The sequence below is a fragment of the Eublepharis macularius genome, chromosome 11 (genome assembly GCF_028583425.1).
Source record: "Eublepharis macularius isolate TG4126 chromosome 11, MPM_Emac_v1.0, whole genome shotgun sequence".
In the NCBI taxonomy this organism is placed as follows: domain Eukaryota; kingdom Metazoa; phylum Chordata; class Lepidosauria; order Squamata; family Eublepharidae; genus Eublepharis; species Eublepharis macularius.
The window spans coordinates 18,205,317-18,223,049 of record NC_072800.1 but is presented as its reverse complement, the minus strand read 5'-3'; the positions used below and the strand labels follow the sequence as shown (position 1 = coordinate 18,223,049).

At 42.4% G+C, this 17,733-nt stretch overlaps 1 protein-coding gene across 1 annotated transcript in view; it reads left to right on the top strand.

Annotated features, from left to right (window-relative positions):
- The window catches only part of CNTNAP2 (contactin associated protein 2), a 1,091,545-nt gene that overhangs the window by 957,213 nt on the left and 116,599 nt on the right, over positions 1-17,733 (top strand). The window contains exon 16 of the mRNA XM_054990911.1: positions 11,224-11,394. Within this exon, the coding sequence (XP_054846886.1) occupies positions 11,224-11,394 (171 nt within the window). The remainder of the gene's footprint in view (positions 1-11,223; positions 11,395-17,733) is intronic.

Sequence of the window (17,733 nt, the reverse complement as noted above, 5' to 3'; positions counted from 1 at the left end):
ACACTTGCCGTTCAAGTGTCATTCGTCATGTGTAGCTTGGCCCTATGTGAGACAGGTGGACTATAAATGACATAAAATCAGGGCATTTTTTCAAGGGAAAGAGGTGGTGGAACTCAGTGGCGGAACTCAGGACCTCACAATGATGTCACTTTGGGTCAGCTGGAACAAGGGGGGAGTTTTTAAAAGTTTAAATTGCCCTTAGCGAAAATGGTCACATGGCCAGTAGCCCTGCCCCCTGATCTCCAGACAGAGGGGAGTTGAGATTGCCCTCCCCTCTGTCTGGAGATCAGGGGGTGGGGCCACCGGTCATGTGACCATTTTCAAGAGGTGCCAGAACTCTGTTCCACCACGTTCCTGCTGAAAAAAAGCTCTGCATAAAATAAATAAATAAATAAATATTACAGCCCCCAGCCCATGTGGCTTTTGTAGGTGCAAGTCCCATGAGTTTTGGCATAGCCTGGTGGTCGGAGAGAACCCCCTCCCTTTACCAGAAGAAAAGCTGGTTGGATCCAACCTTTAAACACTGGCGTGGCCTCATTCTTGATGGGAACAAGAGCTCACAGGTGAATAACCTTCTGCCATAACAGGAAGACCTAATAATCTGAAGGTTAGCTAGACTTATACCAACTTGCAAGGCTGAGGGCAGAAATTAGTTTTTCTTCTAAGAGAAGTAAGGAAAATAATGTGTTCAACCTGTTTATCAGGTGATGACAAAGTGTTCAGCACAGTGTAATCTCTTCCAAAGGAAACCCGCTCAGAAAAGTCCAAAAGCTGGCCAAACTTTTCATTGCTCAGGGAAAGGAGAGCATGAGGCACAATATCTGCAAATTCCACACACAGAATCCAGAGAGAACAAGAGGATGTGTTGAGTGTAATTGTATAGATCATTTTGATCCATTACTGTATGGGTGAAAGCAGTTTTGAATTCACATCTATCATAGCTGAAATAGGAGAGCATTCTTATATACGATTCCAGTAATGGCTTGGACATAAAAATTTGTTTTGCTGCATATGAGAACCCTGGAGGTTTGGGGTCTTTTGTTATATATAAAAAGCAGCCTAGAGTGCTGCATTGACTTTGCCACACTATTGCCTAGCCTAGGCTAAATGCACTGGACTCTTATACAGTTCTGCTATTTCAATTTCCCATTTCAATAGGAGATATGTGTAAGAGAGAAATCAGTTTTTCAGTCATGGCGTAAGCAAAGAAAAGAGGGCAACTACCTCAAATGGGATTCTAGCCGATATCACTGAAATGGGAATCTAAAGGGCAGCATATGCTAAAGTATCGAAAGAAATGTGTATTATGTAGCCAACATGAATGAACTCTAAAAGTTATTCAGGAGGTATGTCTTACTTCAAACCTATTTACATAGTCAACTGCATTTCCTAGTTCCCCCACAGGGACAATCATGCTTATTGATGTCATGTGAGGTTATCCCAGAGTGTTATTCTGCTATATCAGAGTTTGCCAGCGCAGGTCCCACTTGCTTCTCGAGTCACGGAGATAAAATCGAAAGGGTCTAAAATGAAACAGAAAAAATAGGCAGCTTTGGATCACTCACTCTCTGGCTATTTGACTAGCAAGGAGCCAATCGTGAGTTCCATGCCAGCCATTTTGAGACTGGCTCCAGATCTCATGTCAGCCATTTTGTGATGGCGCTTTCAAAACTTCCTCAGAATTCCAAAAGTGCCCACAAGCTCAACAAGGTTGGGGACCTGTACATACTAAAGTGAAAATATATCACAGTATCTGAGAACATGAGGGCCAAACTAGGTGTGTCATTTATAATGGACCACAGTCTTTGAAAGATCTAGAGGAGTTAGCCGTGTTAGTCTATAGTTGCAAAATAGTAAGGAGTCCAGTAGCACCTTTAAGACTAACCAACTTTATTGTAACATAAGCTTTCGAGAACCACAGCTCTCTTCATTAGATCTGATGAAGAGAGCTGTGGTTCTCAAAAGTTTATGCTACAATAAAGTTGGTTAGTCTTAAAGGTGTTACTAGACTCTTACTATTTAAAGGGAAATTATAGGAGCCCAATTCTGATTGGGGCCCTGCGGAATCCAAACCACCCTCCTACATTGTTGTTAGCCTTCAAAAGGAGAGGACTGATGCATGTCCATCTTTTATCCATCTTTTAGCAGTGCAGAAAACCCGGCATCTTTCAATAAAACTATTAAAGAAGCAAAAGCATTAATCCCTCCCGTCTTCTCTTCCTATATGGTCCTAATCCAGTTGAGATCCCTGAGTTGCTGTAATTGAGCTTAAAAATACGCTGAGATGATCCAGGAGTGGGTCTTGTAGCATCTCATTTGTTTGGTTCCTGAGCGGCCAAGTTTCTGTGTCGAATAGTGCCCTGCCAGCAATTCAATTTAGACCAGATGCTATTGCCTGAAGCCCCTCTCCACAATATGAGGGGGGGATATTCTAATGACTGTGAGATGCTTTTTCTTAACTGTTTGCAGTACTCCCTGGTATTAATACTGACTCTCTCTCTGTGAAAGAAGGCCCTTTGGATGCAGTAGCTAGAGCTGGTCACATGATAAACAGCTAAGGAATCCGGAGTGCATACATCTCTGTAATGAGGCCAGTAGCAATGCCATCCTAAACAGACTTACTCCTTTCTAAGCCCATTGGCTTCAGGAGACATAGAAGGGTATAACTGTGCTTAAGATAGCCCTGTAAGCCCGCTCTCTCCATGTTCCCAGCACTGTCTTCTGCATAGAAAAGTCAGCCTTGGGCCTCCCTGAACAGCCATAGCTAATGGGTTTTTGAGAAGCCAGCATCGGTCACACAGTGGGGACACTCAAGATTAATTCATCAAATGGACAAGAAATGCCTGTCGAGAATGTGTCTGAAACTCAAACGTATTGCATGGAGTTTCATGATTCTTTCCAAGTTTTTTTTAATTCACCCAAAGCAGCCTGCAGAGTCAGAAAAATGGTGTTTAGACCCTTTGGCCTTTTCAAAAGCTTCTTCCCCAAAATGATTTTTCACCGTAAGGAGGAAAGATGTAGAGTACCTTTACCTTCCTTATATCTCCCTGAGGATGAAAGACTGCTTGGGTAGGATGATTTTGAGCTGAGAAGTGACAGAAGGAGAAATGGTTAAGCACTGTGTCTTTGCCTTTTTCCCACTCTGATATAGCCTACCACCGTCCATTTAGGATTAAAGAAAACACATGGAATTCACTGCCAGAGGTTGTAGTGATGGACATAAGTAGAGACAAACCGGGAAAACTCCGAACCGTGTAGTTCATGGTTCGTCATGTTTCGTGAACCACGAACTTTCACGAACTTTGGTTCATGAAAATGTCACTTCTGCATCAGCAGAAGGTCTGCAGAGAGCCCATTCCCCCCTCCAGTTGCCTAGGAAACTGATTGATTGGTACCAGGCTGTCTGCAGTGACGAACCAAAATATGAAATGAGCTCTCAGAAACCAACGATTCGCAAACCACGAACTGACCCGGTTCATGACAAACTTCCATTCATATTTCGGTTCGTGCCCACCTCTATTCACAAGCATAGATGGCTCTAAAGTGGGACTAGATACATTCATGCAGGAGACATCCAGCCATGGTGACTAAAGGGAACCTCCATATTTAGAGGCAGAAAACCTCTGAGTACCAGTGCCAGGAGTCAACTACAGAGGAGGGCCTTGGCCCTGTTGTTGGCCCTCAATAGCAACTGGTTGACCATTGTGAAAGACAGAATGCTGGACTAGATGGACCACTAGTCTGATCCAGCAGGGCTCTTCTGATTTCCTTACATTTGTACAAAGAGTCGCAGAACCCCGTTTAATGTCCGGTTTGAGCCTGACCACCAAATGCATGCAGATAGTTATTTGACAGGAATCAGACCAGACCTACGTCTCCAGTTTGGGCGAGGCAGCTAGTCAACGCACCTGACATGAAAAGGCTCGTAGAGCATTCCTCTTGTGTTTCAGTTATACCTGTATGCAAGCACCTTTAAAATGGTATGGAAAAGTTGGTTGCTGTCGAGTGGATGGCACTTTGATAGGGAGGAAGAAGCAGTTTGGTGGGATGATTCTCAATGGCAGGAGTTGTGTGTACATGACAAGAATGCAGAAATCCTGCAGGAGGCCTTGTGGAACCTTCAGGAGGCTTGGAAAAGCACCTCTGCTGCTTTATGGAATAAGCTGAGAAGACGGATATAACACAGGAAATCTCAGTCAAGGTACGTTCAGTAAGAAGGGTGGGAATACTGCCCCCACCATGGAATGGCTGAGAAGGGAAATTAATGATAAGTGAGCAAATTTTCCTTTCTCTGATTGTTTGGGAGTGGAGCAGTCTTTGATGTAGTCAAGATGCAGAAAAGCTGTCCGTATCTAGGGATAAATGTGGGTTTCACCAGTGGGCCAAAGAGCATCCCTGGGGCCAGTTTAAGTCAGGAAACCAACATGAGGGAAGGTCGAGGCATTTTCTTCATGTGTTCCGTGGTCCCATTCCCTATGTGCAACATGCATATGAGAGGTGAAAATCTGCAACTCATATGTGATTATTACATAAAGCGAGGGGCCCCTGATCCACCCTGTGTACTCCGTCATGTGTGAATCAGCCTCACTGAGCACCCCAAAAAGAGGAGGAACTAAGGAAGGGAAACATTCCTTCCTCTCTGTTTCCGAAGTTTTGCAGAATGAGCTCTTCCCCACCTTCAAAGATACTAAAGCAATGCAGTCAGGATACAAACCAGGCTTAAACATTTGCATCAGCATATCCTGCCACTTTTTCACCTCCCTCCCCGCTTCCCTTTATCATGCAAATGGAAGTAATATTGAGTTTTAATTTGGATTTTACAGAGTTGCTAGATGAGTTGCGTTATGATTCATACTTGTTCTCTGTTGTTTCAAGCAGTGTACAAAGTCAGTTGGCGTGCGGCATGATTGCCAACAGAAGAAAGGGCTGAGGATGAAACTCTGCAGTGCATAACAAGCTGTTCACTGAAGTTTCTGTCCCTTTCTGTATTTGCCTTGTCCTCTGAGGCATGCCGATTTAGACACCTCTTGTTAATACAGTTCAAGAAAGGGGATTAATTATATTAGAAAGTACATATTAGGGCTTTGGTCTCTGTAATGTCTTTTAGTCATTAATTGTAATGTATTTTTTGAAAAAAATAACCCTTTGGAACTGCAAAAGAGTCATGCAGCCCAGAGTGTCCTCGTAAATCTGCTGGTAGCTGAGGAGCATTTCCATCTCTTAGGCAGACTGCAAAATGCACCGTGCAAATCAATAGGTTAGCAGAGCCAAAGGAAGAATTCTGGGTTTGTTTGCTTAACTTGGTTTTTAACCTTGCTTACCCATAAAAAATAATATAGAAAACAAGTGCAGAATAGATCTTCCTGGCCTTCACAGCCAAATGAATATTGACAAAGGGGAATCACCTATTGGAATATGCAACTTCTAGCATACAAGAAGACACATGAAAAGCTTTTCAGATAAGGATATGGGTCACTACCTTCTTTCTTCTGCTAAATGTCATCTCCTTGTTTGTACCCAGAATGCAATTCTCAGGCTTCCTTCCTGCAGCTTCTTGGATTTTGTTGCCTGACCTCACTTCATGCTGGTATGTAGTTAGGACTCCAGCTAAGACTTACTTTCTAGGCAACCATGTTAGCACCTAAAGTAAAATAATACTTTGCTTTCCGCTCACTGGCTGTGCCTCTCCATGCACTAAATAGCCACTGTGCCGACATCATCTAGTTTGGCAGTAGAAGGGAAATACTCTGGGAGGAGCTATCATGGGGAGGTTATGAGCAATAGACCATGCTTTTAGGGCAATATGTCACAGTAAGTATTTGCGGTGGGTCCATGCAAACAGGATGTAGGCGAGAGATAAATTTGTTTATTTTTTATTTACTTTATTTATGATCCAACGTTCTCACTGAGACTCAAAGTGGATAACAGAATACTAAAAACAATGCTAGCAGACAAAATAAGACATCCAGTAAACCAAGGGTCTCCAGCATAGTACCTGTAGGCTCAATGGTGTCTGTTGACACCTTCCTTGGTGACGGCTAGAGATGGGCACGAACAGCAATATGAACAAAAAAAGTCACGAACAGCCCAATCTGCTGATCGCGAACAAACTGTTTGTGAGGCCCCATTCGAAATGAACAGGTGGTCGTTGCAAGCCTTGTTCATTGCTGTTCGTCCTGCTGTTCGTCAACCCACAGTCTGGCACCTGCAATCAATTCCCTTGGCAACTTAAGCAGGGATTGTCTGAACTCTGTCTGAACTCCTGCTGTTGCCCTGGAAACCCCAATCTAAGCCCAATTTAGCTTGATAGGCAGGTCTTCCTTTCAAGTGCAGAGCTCCAAATTTGTTATAACAAGGTAGCAAAGACCAGGGGGGAAGGGGGCTGCCAGCTCTTGCTAGTCTTTGCAGAGAGTAGAGAGGGAGAGAGACACCTGCTGTTGGCATTTTGATAGAGAGACAGGGAAAGTGCATTGTAGCTTGAATTTTCTTTTTGTGTGGTCAGATATGAATCTACCCCTTCAGGTTCCAGGGCTGCTGCCAGGCTCTAGGGCCAAGCTATTATTTACTATTGGTACCTTTCCTGCTGCCTGCTCAGGTCAGGTTTCTGGGAGTGGTGCGGTAGGGATCTACCCCTTCAAGTTCCAGGGCTGCTGCCAGGCTCTGGGGCCAAGCTATTATTTATTATTGGTACCTTTCCTGGTGCCTGCTCAGGTCAGGTTTCTGGGAGTGGTGCAGTAGGGATCTTGACGTGGAAGATAGCTGGAGGAGAGCCTGCTGGCCCCCACAAACAGCCAACTACAAACATGTTCATGAACAGGGCCATGTTCGTGGTTGTTCGTGAGTTCCTGTTCGTGGATGGCAACGAACAACGAACATCATGGTTGTTGTGGGTTTTCCGGGCTGTATTGCCGTGGTCTTGGCATTGTAGTTCCTGACGTTTCGCCAGCAGCTGTGGCTGGCATCTTCAGAGGTGTAGCACCAAAAGACTTTTGGTGCTTTTGGTGCTACACCTCTGATGTCTTTGGTGCTACACCTCTGAAGATGCCAGCCACAGCTGCTGGCGAAACGTCAGGAACTACAATGCCAAGACCACGGCAATACAGCCTGGAAAACCCACAACAACCATCGTTCTCCGGCCGTGAAAGCCTTCGACAATACAACGAACATCATGTTTGTTTGTTTTTTTCTGTTCGTGCCCATCTCTAGTGACGGCCCAGTGTTTTTAGAAAGTAGGTGGGGCCAGGTAGGGCTTTTGCCCAGCAGAGCTTCTGATTGGTCACTGGAGGTCCGATTAGCTGTGTGGGCACATTAAAAGGCATTCAGTTAAGCAGAGCTTCTGCCTGACATGCTGCTAACCTCATTCCCTGATATTTTATGGTTGACTCCATCCTTTTGTTCTCGTACCTACAACCCTGTGTCAGAATTCCAGATGTGCCTGCAGACTCCAAAAGGTCAGGGTCCTCAGCAGTTAACAATGCAAAAGGACTAGGATTACAGATGTAATCTTATCTTTCAATTTCATTGGACTCAGGACCTTGTTTATTCAAACAATAGAGATGCACATGGAGTCTACTGCTGGCTTACTGCCAGATGAGCCTCTCCTACTGCGGATTTGCAGCCTGTGATAATACAGCATCAAATTACAGTTGGAAAATCCGGATTGCTTCTTGAAAAAAGATTTGGTGATAGGTTAAGTTGCAGAGAGTTTGGTTCCTTTCAGCAGAAATAGTCAGGTAACAGTAAGTGCCATTCTAAGCAGAGTTCCTCTCTTCTAAGGCCTTTGAAGTCCATGGGCTTAGAGGGGTGTCGCTCGGCTTAGGATGACACTGCAAAGCTCCCTTTCAAAATGCACAACCCACCACCCTCCGTTAACATGTTTCAGAGTTACGAGATAGACCTGCTGTTTTTTCTTTCCAGATTCACTTCAGAACCAATAGGAATTGTAATACTGTACTCCCCACTGAAGCAATGGTAAAAAAAAACAGTACTGTAAAGTACTTTGCTGCTGTAGTGATTTTTCAATAAATGTGCATACTCTGGTTAGTTGAAGTACCCTTGTCCAGAGGGTGCCGCACCTTCTTATTCCAAGTATAATATATAGGTCACAATTACACTATATACAAACTGGTTTAATAAGTGTTCCTTTCTGCAGGGATTTCTGGGAACTATAGCTTTTGTGGGAGTGGGGGGGGGGTCTCTAGGAACTATGTTGTACTTTACCAAGCAACACTACATGGGATTCTTTGGGGGAAAGCCCTGACAGCCAAGGGGCTCTAAAAGCAGTCTAAGTTTGAAGTTTAGATATACATTATAGCTAAGTACCAAGAAAATCTTCAAAATCAGTCATTGAAGCATTATAAAGGGATGGTACGTGTGGGCTGAAGTATCGTGAAACTACTATTGGTCTGGTTCCATCACATTTTCATGAGTAAAAACTTTGTGTGGAAAAACTCTTAGGACAAGAATAATATCTGCCACCGGAAGTGACATAGAAACGAACCAAACAAACCATTTGTGAACCTGGCAAGTTGGTGGTGGTTTGTGATTCGCCGCTTTTCACAAACCATGAACTGCCATGAACCGTGATTTTTCCAGCTCGTGCCCATCTCTTTTTGAGAGACGAGTGGGCTTGGGCCAAGATTACCCAATAAACTGCATGGCTGGCCTGTGGGGATTTGAACTCAGGTCTCTCTAATCCTGGCCCAGTACTCCCAATGGTTCTCTGTGCATGTGTGTAGTGCAAACAAGAAACAGCCTACAAATATATGTAACCAACTTTTATTTTATATTGAATGATTTTTTCCACTTTAGTTACTCAGCTTTTTAAAAAAATATCACTACAACATAAAAAATAAAAACATATAGCTAATTGCTATATTTTAATAAAGACCAACTGGCTGATTCGTCTTTGAAAATATATGCCATGCCTTTAGGGTTCTATCAGCTAAGAGTAAGCGTTTTCAGGGGATTCGGTTCGGAGCACTCCTTTCTTTTATTCAGCTCAAGAGTTTTCTACTCTCTCAGACTCCATTCTTTTTACACATCCAGTATCCATTAGTGCATGCAACCAAAGTTGTCTGTCAGAACAAAGTATTTCAAAATACTGCAGGCTTTCCCCCCCTATGATTTGAGTCGCAGCTCTCCAGCAGTGATAGATTTAATCTCCAGATGGGTATATCAATAACATGAATCCCTCACATCACTTATATTACTTTAGTTCAGTTGGAATGCTTTTACGTTGTTTTCTTTCAGTCACTTCAGGGCAGGCACAGCATTAGCTAAAAGATTGAGCTACAAATGAGAATGTCTCTGGTTTCAGTCCCATCTCTGCCATGAACTCATTGTGTAGCCTTAGGTAAACCACTCTGTCTCCCAGTTTTCCTTCCCTTCTGAAATGCCTCCCTCAGACCTGCATTTTCTCTAATTCCTGCAAACCCCACCCTCTGTCATCACTCTTTTGCCCTCCCAGTTTGTCAAGCATACTTGAAGTATCACCTTACTCCCACAAGAGGCTACTGTGGTCATTTTCAAGGGCTCTGCTTTGGGTATCCTTATCATCTGAGGTGAGACGGGTAGCAACTAGAGATGGGCACGAACAGCAATACGAACAAAAAAAAAGCCACGAACAGCCCAATCTGCTGTTCATGAGCAAGCTGTTCGTGAGGCCCCATTCCCCACGAACATGTGTTCGTTCCAAGCCCTGTTTGTGGCATTCATCAGCCCTTCATAAAGCCAGACAGTCTGGCACCTTCAATCAATTCCCTTGGCAACATAGGCAGGGACTGTCTGAACTCCTTCTGTTGCCCTGGAAACCCCAATCTAAGCCCAATTTACCTTGATAGGCAGGTCTCCCTTCTGATTTTCAGTTTTAGCAGACAGTGGAGTGGGAGAGAGCTGTTGCTGGCATTTGAGATAGAGAGGGAGAGTGCATTTGAGCTTGAATTTTTTCTGTGTGGTGGGGTGGGGCTCTGCTTCCTCAGGTTCCAGGGCTGCTTCCAGGTTCTGGGGCCAAGTTATTCTTTATTATTATTACCTTTCCTGCTGCCTGCTCAGGTCAGGTTTCTGGAAGTGGTGGGGTAGGGCTCTACCCACCCTCAGGTTCTAGGGCTGCTTCCAGGCTCTGGGGCCAAGCTATTCTTTATTATTATTACCTGTCCTGCTGCCTGCTCAGGTCAGGTTTCTTGACCAAACTTGGATGATGGCTAAAGGAGAGCCTTTTGAACACTCCCTGTGAATGTGGTCTCTCTAAGTCCCAAGGAGGCCATTCTGGCCCCAAAGAACATCCAACCACGAACATGTTAGTGAACGGGTCTTGTTCGTTGATGTTCGTGAATCACTGTTCGTGGATGGCAACGAACAATGAACATCGTGTTCGGGTTTTTTTCTTGTTTGTGCCCATCTCTAGTAGCAACCCAAGGGCCTTCTCAGTCATGGCACCAAAACTATGGAATTCCCTCCCCAAGGAAATTCATCTGCCCCCCCTCTTACTGTTATCTTCCACCAGCAGGTGAAGACTGGCCATTTTGTTTGGTGTTCCTCAGTAACTCTCCTTCCTGTTTATATGTTTTGTTTAATTGTTTTTGTTTTATATGTGTGTGTTTTAAAGATAGTATTAAAGTTTTTGATTGCTTGCCACCTTGGGGGCCGTAGATTCGGTTAAAAAGGTGGCATTAAAATGCTTTAAAATAAATAAATAAGTGCCCACAAAAGCTTATATCACGTTTTTCTTAGCCTTTAAATATTCATTGGGCTTTTTAACCTCATAATATCTTATCTAAACATTCAAACATTATTTGTTTGAAATCTCGTGAGAGAGGCCAGCAGTCTATCACAGAGCAAACTGGGTCACATGTGGAATGGAATGTGGATCTTTGGGAAATCCATGTTCTTGATCCAGATTTGGGTTGGCAACTTTCCAGGGGCTGCTCGTAACATGACATGCATCTTTTCTTGCAGAATGTAAACTGAATTTTATGATACATTTAAGTTGAACATGAATTGAAAACATCTTGGATTACACCAGTTTATCAATATAAATAAATAAACTGTAGATGAGCTTTTTTACATAAAAAGTGAAATGATTTAGTTTCCTTAATGTGGAGAGTGCTGTACCAGGTTCGACATTTAAAATTTCAGTGTGATTCTTTCTAAGTAAAACATAATTCAAAATAAATACTGAAGAGGAAAAAAATCCTTGTTTTCCTTTTTCTCATGTCTCCACAGAGAATTATTGGAACGCCGCGTTATTCACTGATTCGTCTTCATATCTTCACTTCTCCACCTTCCAAGGAGAAACCAGTGCTGACATTTCTTTCTACTTCAAAACAGCAGCTCGTGAGGGAGTGTTTCTTGAGAATCTGGGGAATGCAGATTTCATCAGACTTAAACTGAAATGTGAGTACATTCTGTCATTCCTGCCGTTAATGGGAAGAAGGGTAAGGTGCTGAGCATCATTCGTTCATCATGTGCTATAAAACCAACTACTAAGCAATGCCCACCCCAAAGTGTCTGACATTGCGATCCTTTCTAAGCACACTTTCCTGGAATTAAGCTCCATGGAATGCATTAAACAGACCTAAGTAAGATCCCGAGTAGATGTGCTTAGGATTGCTCTCTGCCCTTTCTATTGGGTTCCAGGATGAATAATAAGTTGGCTCTAGTGGTACATTTCCAGTTAAGGAGGGAGAAGGCAGTTTTCACTGATTTCCTCCTTCCCATGCAAACCTCCAATTCATCGCTTATGCTGTTCCTGGAGTTCCTCTGCTTGCCCTTTCCTGGAGCCCCCCTGTCCAGGGCCGTATTAACCCATGGCCAGTCCCCTAGGCTTTCAGGTATTCTGAGCCCCCTCCAGCACTTCAGTCTTTCACCCCCCACTACAGCTGACAGCTTGACTCTGGTGCAGTAGGTACATAGCCCTATATCCATTTTGAGGGTCTCCTGAAGAATTCTATTCACAATTTTAAAAATATTTTTATTGCATGAGTAGAACTCTTTAGGAAAACACATTTTGGGGGTATAATTGTTCGATACTGTGATATTTTGAAGTGAAGAAATTTTTATTATTTATTAAATATATTTATTTATTTATTTTATTCAATTTATATTCCGCCCTCCCCGCATCAGCAGGCTCAGGGCAGATTACAATCAGTATAGTAATTTAAAATATATATAACTTTTAAACCAATAAAACCACATAAATATTTAAAACACATATAATTTATGGATAATTGTTTTAATATGAGACAATTTGTTTCACGTCAATAAGGAAGCAGTTAATTATCTTATTAATAGAGGTTATATAAGAGAATTAATTAATTGTAATTTACATGGGGGTATACCTCATCAAAAAAAATTGCTGGGCCCATAGTCCCTGCGAGGCCCCTAGGCTTCGGCCTAGTCAGCCTTATGAATAATACAGCCCTGCCCCTGTCCCTGGAGGTCCCCCATTTGGAGTGCATTTCAAACTGCATTGGGAGGGGGGAGATGAGAAGTCCTGTTCTCCAATGGAAATCCTTCTGTCAGTGGAAATTACTGCCAGATCCAACCTTTTGTCTTTCATTTAAAGAATGCAGTCCAACACAGTGTACTTGGGATGGATTGCAGTTGGTGAATCTAGCACTATCCCTTTGATATTTAAGCAATGTTTGCACATAGGCTCATTTCTTGCCAGACACTCCAATTTCTTAGGTCCCAACACTCTCCCCAACATTTTTTAAAAATTTAAAATCAGCCATGAGGAGTTGCTGGTTTGAGTAAGGAATGAAGGGTGTCTTTAACCCTTTCACCTCTCACCATTTGCCTACACAAAATCAGCCTCCTTCAGCTGCTTGCAGGGGAGAAATGATCAGCTCAAGTTCCTGTGAAAAGGAAGGCAGTCTGCAATCAACAACAGCAGGGCTGAATCCACACGTCCTTGGCTGAATCCACACGCACTTACTTTCCCCATTTTTGCGCAATGATGGTGTTCGTCTTGATCCTGCTATCACCAAGCATGTGTTCACATCCCTCCTCAAATAGCGTCTGTGTGGCGCTATCATTAGTTCACGTGCCTATGGAAAAGTGTGATATAGGGCGGAGCATTACCTACCGTCATCGCTGACGAAAGCACATTCATGCCCACTTCTGTTGGTTTTTTTTCAACCTGTATTCAGATTTGCGTTATATCACTGTTTCGATATATAATCTTGGAACCAGCTCTGCCCAAAGCGAACCTGGGATAGGCTGTTATTTTGCCCGCCAATTTCATTTAAATTGCTTGGTGCAGGCTCCTCTTCCGTGTGCTCTCCTGCCACCAGTTAGCCTGGCTGCTCTGTTTCTTCTCTCTCTCTCTCTCTCTCTCTCTCTCTCTCTCTCTCCCCCCTCTCGGCATCCAGGGAAGCCAGGCTTGCCCTGTAACTCCCTGTCACCAAGCAGTAGAGGTGTACAAAGGCTGCCTGCCCCAGCTGTTTCCCACCCCCCACCCCCGCTGCCCATTTTGCTTACGATTCAATGGAGGAAGTTGGGAAGAAGGATTGCCCACTTTTCTTTGTAGTAAACACTATTTTGAAACAGTGGCAGGTTGGAGGGGGAAAGATCTTAAGTGAACGGTTCTCCCTCCCCCACTTCCTTTTGTTCAGGAGAAATCTGATGAATCAACCTAATTAAAACCAATCTATGAATTCAGCATCCATTTTTTATACTCCAAATTACAACCTCTATGCTTGTCCCTCCCTTGGTCTCTGTTAAAATCAACAGAGACGTTGGTAAAAGGAGGGAGTGGGTGTGTGTTTTGCCTCTAGCTGCCAGATCAGATTCATTTTATTGTATATGGCCATTGGCCTTCACAATATCAAAACACTCTTGAATGTCAGTATAATACATAATTAAAATTATCACGTAATCAAACACTTCAAAACCACATAAAATGCCCTACTAAAAAAACTTTAAAATTAATAAAACCTTCTAAAAGCAATCACAGCGAATCAATGGCTGATTCCTTTGCTCTGATCTTCCTAGCAGCTAAAGTAAAAAGCTGCCCACTCTCTCCTTTCTGTTTCATTGTCCCTCTGTTCCAGGATCTAAATTGCTTTAGACGGGAAATGCAATGGGTTCCTTTTAAAGCGAGAGATCGCAATAGCACAATTAACATATTTTTTTAAAAAATGGTTTCGGAGGAAACTTTTGACAGGAGCCTGCAGAGGCTTGCAAGATTCCAGTTTGTGGGTGGATGCAACTGTTCTGAGGAAGCACCAACCAAGAAAGGAGGAGTGGCTGAGTGGGCATTCTCTGAAGAAGCATTTCTAAAGATTCTCATGCATACAAAAATAACACAAAAGAAGCGTATCCAAGTGGGAAAAGCATTAAAAGCCATTCTCAATTGAACTGCGAGAATGACGGGATTGAGTGGAATGATTGCAAGAACATGTGAACAGCTTTGAGTATAGTGCTGAATCCACACAACCTTATATTAGCGCCAGTAACAGTAGTTGTGAACTGCCTAGCACATCCCATCCTTAAATATGACAATAGCTTATGACATGGATCTGCCATTTAAATAGTTAAGTGCAAGTTGGTTTGTCCTGTTTCTATTTGGGGGAATTTTCATATTTAAGGATGGGATGCGCTAGGCATTTCACAACTACTGTTATTGGGACAACACCCCGGCTCCAAACTCAGCCAGCCATTGTGGCGGGGGGGGGGGGGCTTGTTTATCCTTTCCTGTGCATGAACTGTGCCGAGAGGTGCCAGGCCTCATCCCCCTCCCCCAGTCTGCTCCACCGACAAGTAAGGTTTTGGTGGATGCTGCTCAGCACCAAGAATGTTCCATCCCAGCCCACCCCACCAAATCACAAACAAATGGCTGCTGATGATCTGATGTCTCAGGGGTTAGCCCTACTTGTCCTGAGCAACCTACCCTATTCCTGCTACTTTCTCTTTTCCTAAACTTCTTGAAGCAACATAGAACAGGTGAAGAAGATCCAAAAATTTCTGGTGGCCCCCAAATGACCAACTAATATTCCCTAGCACTAGCCAAATGCTTTCAAGGGGGACCTTTTGTGGCCTCCTGACAGTCAGCTCCTGTAGGGTGGGCCATCCAATCCTGTGCCTCATTGGAATCTAGAAGGGGCCAGGACAACAGCATTCCTGGCCCCATTGGGCATGAATGAATTTATTGATCTGTCCATATAAAGAAATATATGGTTGGTCATGATAAAGCTCAAATTCTCTCATTTTGTAAACAATGGGTGAATCTCTGATGTAATTAAGCTAAGAGCTTCCACTAACAATGCCGTTAGACTTCTCCACCAGTTAATGTTCACTTTTATTTTCATGAACATTCTGGGGAATTATTTGAAGAGAAAACATTTGTCAATGTGTTAAACTCAGCTGTATCTTTGCAGGCCTTTATGTACCCTAAACAAAGCCCCCAAACTTTATTTCCTGAGCAAAGAGAGTACATTTATGATGGAGGGGGGAATCGGCTTTTCAAAATAGCTGACAAGATATGTTCTCCTGAAGAACACATTGATAAAATGTGCCTAGGAGAAGGGCTAAAGCGTTTGGCTGGCCCATTTATCATAAAGCTTTCTTTTCGGTCTTTCACTTGTCAACATTCGAGGAACAGTTGGCAAAGATGGAGAATTATCTCAAGCTTCATTTTTACATACCTCAGTAAATTTGCAGAACTGTAATTACTTTTACAGCCTGTTGGTCAGCTGTCACATCCAAGGTTAACCTAAGTAAAAATTGTTTTCAGAAAGTAGATTCACTCCACTGTGTTTCATTCCACACACACACCCCACCACTTCACATGTTCCATGTATTCTTAAGTGTTTACCTTCTCTGCTAATCATAACATGGCTGGGGCATTCATATGTCTTTGCTTATCAAGGCAGACATCTCTGAGACACCTACATGGCAAGAAGACGTAATTCTTTTTAAAAAGGATTTAAAATGACCAAAGAAGAAACATTATTCTTGTTTAAAAACTAATAAGAATAACTTGTGGATTTGTACACTTGTGTGGGTTTCCTCAGAAGTCCAAATAGCACCCCTCCTGCCAAGCATTTCTGATCAGGAAAAATGTGCAAAGGGAAGGCTAAATCCTTTTCTCCACATGTGTCGTAATGGCAGTCCAAATTGGGCATCGCAATCACAAGAATTGAGGGGAAACGGAAACTCATGTCTAACTGTTACACAGGATGGGGACCCTAGACCCGGTCTGTGCACTGCATAATGTGTAAGGTGACATTATGGGATCTCATCACTTCATCATAGATCACTGAGGCCTAAATGTGAGGGTCTCTTTAACCTCAAGTGAAGAACCTAAGCCAACAGTCTGGTAGGTAACAAAGAAGATAGTGGCTGCTTCCACATGTGTTGGATAATGCACTTTCAATGCTCTTTAGTGATAATTTGGAACTGAGTTTTCATGTGTGAAATACAAAATCCACTTCTAAAGGATAACTAAAGTGTATTGAAAGTGCATTATTCAACGTGTGCGGAAATGGCCACTGTCCTTAAACTTGTGACTATTTTAGAGGAGGTTTGGGCTTACATATGAAAGTGAGTCATTTTCCCACAGACACAAGTCTAAGGATATGTGTCTTCTGGCCTCACAAAGTAACTCAACTGTGGCAATATCTCTCATCTGGTGCTAAGTTTATTGAACTTTAGGCATCAGATAAACGTTTCTTTTCCCCTCTGTTGGGGGTTCTCTCACCAATTTTTTCAACCCAAGCTTTTTTGGAATGACCGCTCTCAATTAGTTTTCTTTCCTTTTTAAATTTTTATTTTTAAATATTTATAAGCATAATGTGACATTTCAGAATCCAAGACCATATTCAGCATCATACATCATGTCATATCGTCTATAAATTCATTTACAATCTAAAATACAATTAGCTTTCAGTCTCAAAACCTAATTTATTAGATAATTTAAGAACTTATCTATCCTCTATAATAATTAAAACAGGGTTTTTTTTCTGTCAGTATGCACTGACAATATCGACACCTCTTTTTGCACTACCAGCAACTCTTTTAATCGGCAACTTTGGGCCTCCACGGTGGCAAATATCATTATAGAACCTCTTTTTTCAGAAAAAATCACTGATTAAATATTATATCAATCGATCTTAATATAACTTTTATCATAATAAAACCCTATACAGTCCGTAATCACCATTCTTCTTCTACGCTTCTAACTTACACTCTCTTATTATCCTATCTAATATGATATTCCTTCCTTAGGGTCCTATCCTGCCACTACAGTCTCTATTTAAAAAGCACAATTATACAAATTAATTGTTAAATCCGTTTTATATCTTGTTCATTTTTTAATTGAATCTTGGTAGCTGTGAATTACTTCGTAACTTCTTTTTTGTTCCGATGGCTTTTTGTGGTTTGAGTAGTTCATGATATTTTGATTGTTATGATAGATTTAAATCTGTGGGAAGCTGCCTTGGGAGAATCTGCTAATGAGGTGGGATATAAAGCTTTAAACAAATAAATAAAATTAAAATATGGACCAGCATCTTAGACAATTGAAGGAAGAAATGGAAAGAACAAGTAGTAACTAGGGATGTACATCTAAAAAAATTTTGCTGTGTTTTCAGATCCAGAGTTGTTGAGTGGAATGTTTAACATGATTAGGTAGTTTTCCGGGTTGAAATTTTTTAGTTTTTTTCCGTTCTTATGATTTTTGTGGCTGTTCTTTTCAATGCGGAAGGGGAGAGGGAACTAATTAGAGGCTCT